Here is a 7,353-nt window from a genome sequence, read left to right as displayed (position 1 = left end):
TATTTGATGCTACTTTATACTTCCACTCCACTACATTTCAGAGGGAAATATTGGACTTTCTACTCCACTACATTTGTTTGACAGCTTTAGTTACTTTTCAGATGAAGATTTGACACAAGGATAATATAACAAGCTTTTTAAATAAAACACATTATTAGAGATGACATCAGTGGTTTCCAACCTTTTTGGCTTTTGATGTCTTATAAAAAGCAGTGTGTAGTCGAGGTCACATTTCAGATGTCTATGAGTTGTTAACAGCTCCACCAAATAGTGATTTTTCCCTCTAAACTTCTCACATGGTTTCATTTCAATTAATGTTCAAATGATCCAATATTTCACCAAAAATCAAGGATTAGAGAAAAAGTCCAAAAACTGAAACAGATTTGTGTATCAGAACTTTGTTTTTTCTTCTTTGCTCTCCCATTAATCATCTCACGACCCCTCAGGAATACTTATGTATGTATGTACTGACTTTTAATGCAGGACTTTTACTTGTAATGAAGTATTTTTACATTGCTATATTGGTACTTTTACTTAAAGTCCCCCTCCACTCAAAAATATGTTTTTGTTCTTGTTCCTACAGGTGGATGTTTGAGCTTCACTGTGCAGAATGATATATGTGCAGTTTGATACTAGAAGGCAGTTTTGACATTTATCTGCTGACAGTGGAAAGCTTCTCTGTGCTAATTGAAAATCCAATTTTAAGGGGTGGGCTTACAAGCAGGATTTGTGACAACAGAAATAGTTTGTAAGCCAATCCTGGTCCAATATTCAACTTAAAGTGTGATGTGGAAACTTGAAGCCTCCAGCGCACAAACACTGAGAATTGACTTTATGGTGAAGTAGGAGACAACTTGTGTCCAGCAGTTACATTTTTGAGATGAAATATATTTACATATTTTACATATATGTTTATATATTTACATATATGTTCTAGAATTTTTAATAAGGGAGAAGGATTGGATGTAATCTTAAGGATTTTAACAAGATAATTTGTGTGTGTGTGTGTGTGTGTGGAAAAACCATATCAGACACAAATTATTAGTGAAAGTAGGGTGTTTTATGTACATTTTAAAACATATTTGGAGGGAATCTTTAAATAAAGGATCTGAATACTCCCACCACTGGTGTCTACTCAATGACAATGCAAAAATGCCCGGATCTTTCTAGACTTGGCCTGATATTTCCACAGACGGTCCACACCTGGGGTGACGTATCTTTTCTTGACGCCACGTTACGTCACCGACGTGGGAGGAGCGTGCGTGACACATCAAAAAACAGTTTATGAAAACAGACAGCAGCCCAGCGGCCAACACTCACAACGGTGGATAAACGACGCTAGAAAGACCACGGGAAAGTCAGAGTAAACCTGGTTAATTTAAGACAACATTGGCGCGTCCTACTATTGAACGACAGACCGAGGAGGAAACGTGATTTGGTGAGTAAATGAAACGATTTAACGAAAGCTTAGGCTAGCTCTTGGATTAGCTCAGCTAGCTTCGTCAGCTGACATGACTGTTTGAGTAACGTTGGATAACAACATAATGTTAACGATGTTAATTGTGTTAATTCAGGAGCGAGAAAGTACAGCATGTATGTTTAACTTCACCCGCTTGAATAAATGGTTTTAGACTAGAGTTGAGTAAATGTATGTTAGCTTAATGCCTAGGAACGGACAAGCTAGCTGCTAGCATTTGAGTCGTAAATAAATCATTCTTACAGGTGGTGATTTGAAAACGGAGTATTATCCTCATTTGGTCACAACTCAAGTTACATTCCTGTTTGTTGTTAAGTTACATCCTTGCGATGTCTACTATACGATCATAAACAACGTTAGCTGTACTTAATTACGTAACTAAATTAACCTAAAAATAAGTTAGCTTGGCCTAGCTCTCAATAGTCTTATAACATTTTGTTCTTTTACTATTTTTGTGGAGAAAGACAGCTTCTGAAAGCCAATGAAACATTGTATAGTTGTAAGCTCTTAACAAGATGTTTGTGATCTGTTCTTAAACCTTGTGATGGCTTGACGTTTAATGATACAGCTAATGTTAGCGAGCATGCAGTGAGCTCACCTGTTTCAGTGTTTACACTGTCAGCACTTTTTCTGTCACAGTTAAACAATGAAACACCACACATTTTATTTTCCTCCCTCCTTCAGGTTGTTGAGATTTCATCACTGCTGGTTGTCAAGTTATTTCTGCGATGGAGTTTCCGGATCTGGGAGAGCATTGCTCTGAGAAGACCTGCAAGCGTTTAGGTGTGTACTGTTTTAAATAGATCACTTAGTTCTGCTTTTGTTTGAACGTGACATTTAAAAGCTTATTTGACACTACAGACTTCCTTCCCATGAGATGTGATGCCTGTCAAGAGATCTTCTGCAAGGACCACATAACCTATGCAAATCACAAATGCACATCATCCTATAAAAAGGTAATTACACTTAATTTAGTTCATTTAGCTACAGAAAATACACACACCTCTAATTTATGTTGTGTTCACGCAGCAGTATGTATATATGTCAAAATAAATCAGTTGTATTAACTGGATTTCTGGATCAAAATTTGATTGCTTTTTGAGGAAAAGAGTGTCATTACAAATGTTATCATAACAGTAGATAATACATATTGACAAATGATCCCACTAGAATAAACTGGAGATTGCAGATCCTGCTACTACATCCTGATATTTGTTGGATGGCATTCATGAATAATCCCTCCCTGCATTTCATTGTTTGTCAAGATCCTGTGACTGTCAAGGTCAGATTTGACAGTGGTGACAATGATATTATCTTCATCTGTTCAAGATCTATAGTCCTGTGTTTGTTTAATGTCTTTGATTTTATGTTTTTCTCTGTAGGATATCCAGGTCCCAGTATGTCCTTTGTGCAACATCCCCATTCCAATCAAGAGAGGAGAGATGCCCGACATAAAGGTCGGTGAACACATCGATCGGGATTGCAAATCAGACCCTGCGCAAAGAAAGAGAAAGGTTTGTATATTTCAGTGATGTTTAAACTTACAATCAGTTATAAACTTAACAGCAGTAATGGAAGAGTTTTTTCTTCTTTTCAGATTTTTACAAATAAATGTTCTAAAGGAGGCTGTAAGCAGAAGGAAATGATGCGAGTGACCTGCGACCAGTGCCATTTAAATTACTGTCTTAAACACCGACATCCACTAGACCATGATTGTAACACTGATAAAAAACCTTTGTCCAAAAGTGGGTAGGTGAAACCACACTACATCTTCAGATAATGCTTTTCTTTCATCTGAACTATTACAGTAAGAATGCTTGACTTATTTTAGTTGTATTTTTTTTTAATCTTAGACATGCTGCTGTAATGAGGGCCCACGGTTCCTCCTCCGCCTCTGCTTCTAGTTCATCTGGTACAGGAAGCTCTAGACCTGTTTCTAATGGTGTGACTGCTAATAATAGAGGCCACAATAGCGGGTAAGCACATCTGCTCAGTATTGATTTTGAAATGTTCCATAGCTTATGGTCTTTCAAAGTTTTTTACTTCAAATTTGACACCTTAAGTAATAGTTCTTCTTTTTCCAGCTCTACCCAGCGGATCCCCACTTCAGTTTCAGCACAGAATGTAATTCCACCATCAACATCATTTCAGGCCGGGATGGTACGCATATTATATAAATGGCATCATCTGATAATATAATAACAATAATAATAATAATAATAATAATAATAACAATAATAATAATAATAATAATGCCCCCATTGCAACAAAAATGTAAACATGAGTGTGCTGCTCTTGTGCTGTCCTTACAGACGGAGGAGCAGGCTTTACAAAGGGCTCTGGAGATGTCTTTGGCTGAGTCGAGGGTAACTGTTCAGCCAACCCTTAGGTGAGTAAACATATTTACAACCAGTAATTCCAGAAATATCCCTTTTATCAACTTGACAAACCATCCGAACACACTTAACATGCTACTTTTGAGAACAGAATGGTGTGTTTTGTCTCACTGAGCTTGATTCCTGATTCAATAAACAAATGGTGCTGTGATGCCTAAAATGATATTGAGATTCAGGTTTTTAAAATTTATTCTGCCAAAAAAAAAAAAAAAAACTTCAGACTTTTTCAGATTTTTTATTTTTATGCCACTTTCAATGTTGCTGTCAATATAGCAGCAGAGCGTGGTCTGGTACTTTTAATAGTTTCCCCAATATTGTCACAGTTAATGAAAATTCAGTTGATTTACACGTCATGAGGAGGTTCAGAGGGGGGATTTCAGTTTCTTCAGCTTCCAAAGGGGGGCATAATATAAAAGAGTTTGGGAAGCACTGGATGAAAGCATTTAAAAATATATTTCAATCACTTTGAGTGTTAGATGCCTTTAATATTGTGCATGTAAGCACAATATATGGAAAGTGACTAGGAGTTTGGCCTCTAATGTCACCTTCTCAACATCCTCCACGGTACTTAAAGTTCCTAACACAATTTTCTTCATTCGTAGTACATATTTTGTAAGACTGATCACATGTGCATTATGGGAGTATCATGACATTTTTGAAGATGTTTTAGTTATTAGCTTGTCCACAGCAAGAAAGAGATTGATGTGTGGCTCTGATTTACATCTCGTCCTCAGTCCTAGTCATTTCAGTAAAATGGAAAGCAATATTAGTTATTATTTAATACAATGTTCTGCCATTGAGATATTTTGATTGTAAGATTTTAAAAAAGGAATCAACAGGCTCTTATATTTGCCTTTTATATTTAATCTCTTAAGGCCCTTTAGGCTGCTACCAACCAGGAGCAAATGCCCACTGGGAGAATATTTTCACAAATTTTCTTTTTTTTTTTTTTCTTTTTTCATGCCATAAGAAAATGTGTGTGAGCTTTCACGTTATTTGGTTGTAGGATTTTCTCCTAAGCAGATTTTTTTTCCACATGTAGTGGAAAGGCAATCAAACCACTAAGTTAATTTAGTTGCTTTTAGTTTTCTCCTGACAGTTCAAATTCATTAGATAAGACTGTTTCTAAGAGGTTTTTTTTTTTGTCTGTTTGTGTCTCAGCCCTCAGGAGCAGGAGGATCTGGCTCTCGCTCAGGCTCTCGCTGCCAGTGAAGAAGAATACAGACGCCAGCAGCAGAGACAACAGGTACCCGGAAAGCTTAGCCGTCACTAGCATGCTAACAGGAACACATGTAGGTACACTGACGTTATGGCAACCCATCCTTTTTAAACTTTGTTAGCTGGCACGAGATGAAACAGGAATAATTAGTTTTTATTATTATTATTATTATTATTATTATTATTATTATTATTATTATTATTATTATTGTTGGCGTTGTTATTGTATGAAATTTGTGGGGTAAAAAAAGTGCCTTTGTTTCTAACTGTATTTCCTCTTTGTTTAGGGGAGGGAGTCCAAACAGTCGACCTGCAGCCTTTCTTAATGTCGGACCACCATTTAGACTTCAAGCTGTGCTAATTACATTCTAGAAACTGCACATCTGGGATTATCAATGATTGTGAAATAAATGAAAACCTCGTAAAAGTTGCTGAGATATTTCCGCCTTCTACAATATAAAGCACATACTTTCCTAGCAGGATCGGTCATTTTTACTGATGATTTGCTCTGTATATATTTTATATGTTGATCATGAAACCATTATATTACCACATATGAATATTGAATAAATTATTACAATGATGCACTCTGAATGCTGAATTCCTCAATTGATTCAGATTTGAAGACACTCACATTGAGACTTTGAGGGGTGGGACCTGTTAGTTAGGCAAACCAGGAAGTCTGTTAGGGTTGTGAAGTGGAATAATCAAATCTTTTATTCAGCTTTTGAACAAAAGGGGTTTGGGTCACTGCTCAGAATTTACAGAAAGTTTGATAGTAAAAAGAAATACCTAAATTCTGGGTAGATTGATCGTGTATGAACATTAGGACAACAGATTTCCTTTCCAGTCATTTCTTTGTAGCAATTATTGTTTCCCAAACTTCACTTGTATCAGAGCTACTCTGGGTTAAGCTGTAATAGTCTCAACAGATTTGATTTTCACACTAGCTAAACTTCTGAAAAGGATCAACTTTGACAGTTTTAGGCAGCTAGATCCATGTGTTTAAGTAAAGTAATATCTCCAAATGATGCCAGCAGAACAAAGATGTGAAGAAAACGGCACAATATGCGCTTCACTACAAATTAGTAGTATACTGTATACATATAGCAATCTGTGTTGCTCCTCTTTGCTCCTCAACATCTGTGTCGTTCATAGTTTGAACAGCAGAGGGCAGTAACACTTCATAGATGATATTTATTCACTCATAGCAGGCTGGGTGTTTCCTTCACCACTGCTATTTTACAACTTGTTATTCTCATAGAGATTCTGGTTGCTTTTGTCCTAAAGTGTTTTTCCATTTGCTGCCGTTTTCATGATGGTAGTGTTGTGGCATAAACTGACCGAAGGCCGTTTACACAATACTGGATAAGCACATCTAAAGGGCACATAACTGCTGGAGGAGACCGCTTCACCCTGCTGATAATGGCATGGGTTACAACATTTCAAATTACTATTATCGACTGCCAGAGATGAAGCTGTTTCAGTTATCACACACTTTGTGAAAATGTGTTATGTATCGCTGACATAGGGTAGTGACTTTAATCGATATCTTAGCTCTTCAGTTATCAGTATACAACTTTTTAAAAGTATTCGCTGCATGCTTTACTTTTAAAATTATGCATTAGATAATCTGATTTGCATATCTATGCATACATTTGCATATTCATGAGGAAAGGGATTTTCTTCAAACTACTGTACTTAATGCTTTATGTAGGATTTATAGTACAATTAGAAGAAGATTATTATTATTAATACCTGAATCACCTAATCAACATTTTTGCCGATCTTTATCATTAGTAATTGGATTGATTGGAACATGATTTATATTTTTTTTGATGAGTAATTATTAATTAATTAATAATCATTTTCTGATCATTTTGGCTGATTACATTATTCCATTTTCTATTTTATGTTTTTCATTTCACGCATCTCATCTCTTGCAATAACTTCATGTTTTCACCAGAGGAGGCTGCTCATTATACTGCACAGTAATGAACACGTCTAATGACACTTACTCCCTCTTCTTAGTTATTACTAAACACTGTTTCTGCAGCCACTAAGGAGAAGAGCACAAATTATTTCAAGTTAACAGTATGGAAGTTGGATTTTTGCACAACCCTGTCCGCATCTTGTGTTTCCTGGTAAGATGCAGACATGTTTTGTTGCCTTCGTGATGACACGTTTTTTAATTATCAAAAGGAAGGGAATCTCCTGACTTTCTCTGCTGAAAATTGGCTAGTAATTGTGACATTTAGATTA

The 7,353-nt window shown here is 36.2% G+C and overlaps 1 protein-coding gene across 2 annotated transcripts; it reads left to right on the top strand.

The window, feature by feature from the left end:
- Positions 1-1,245: 1,245 nt before the first annotated feature.
- Positions 1,246-5,685, top strand: zfand2a (zinc finger, AN1-type domain 2A). 2 transcript variants are annotated; one of them, XM_042392611.1, is made up of 10 exons: positions 1,246-1,438; positions 2,162-2,260; positions 2,339-2,433; positions 2,860-2,991; positions 3,075-3,226; positions 3,331-3,453; positions 3,562-3,637; positions 3,790-3,866; positions 5,035-5,165; positions 5,379-5,685. In XM_042392611.1, the coding sequence occupies exons 2-9, from the start codon at positions 2,206-2,208 to the stop codon at positions 5,144-5,146; spliced, it is 822 nt and encodes a 273-aa protein (XP_042248545.1). In that variant the 5' UTR covers positions 1,246-1,438; positions 2,162-2,205; the 3' UTR covers positions 5,147-5,165; positions 5,379-5,685. The 2 variants fall into 2 exon arrangements, with proteins under 2 accessions (XP_042248545.1, XP_042248544.1); XM_042392610.1 differs by having other exon boundaries at positions 1,247-1,438; positions 5,035-5,119.
- The last annotated feature ends 1,668 nt before the right edge of the window (positions 5,686-7,353 follow it).

Source organism: Thunnus maccoyii, chromosome 18, assembly GCF_910596095.1.
Source record: "Thunnus maccoyii chromosome 18, fThuMac1.1, whole genome shotgun sequence".
NCBI lineage: Eukaryota > Metazoa > Chordata > Actinopteri > Scombriformes > Scombridae > Thunnus > Thunnus maccoyii.
Note: the sequence above shows the minus strand (reverse complement) of the source record. Positions and strands in the feature narration are given on the sequence as shown.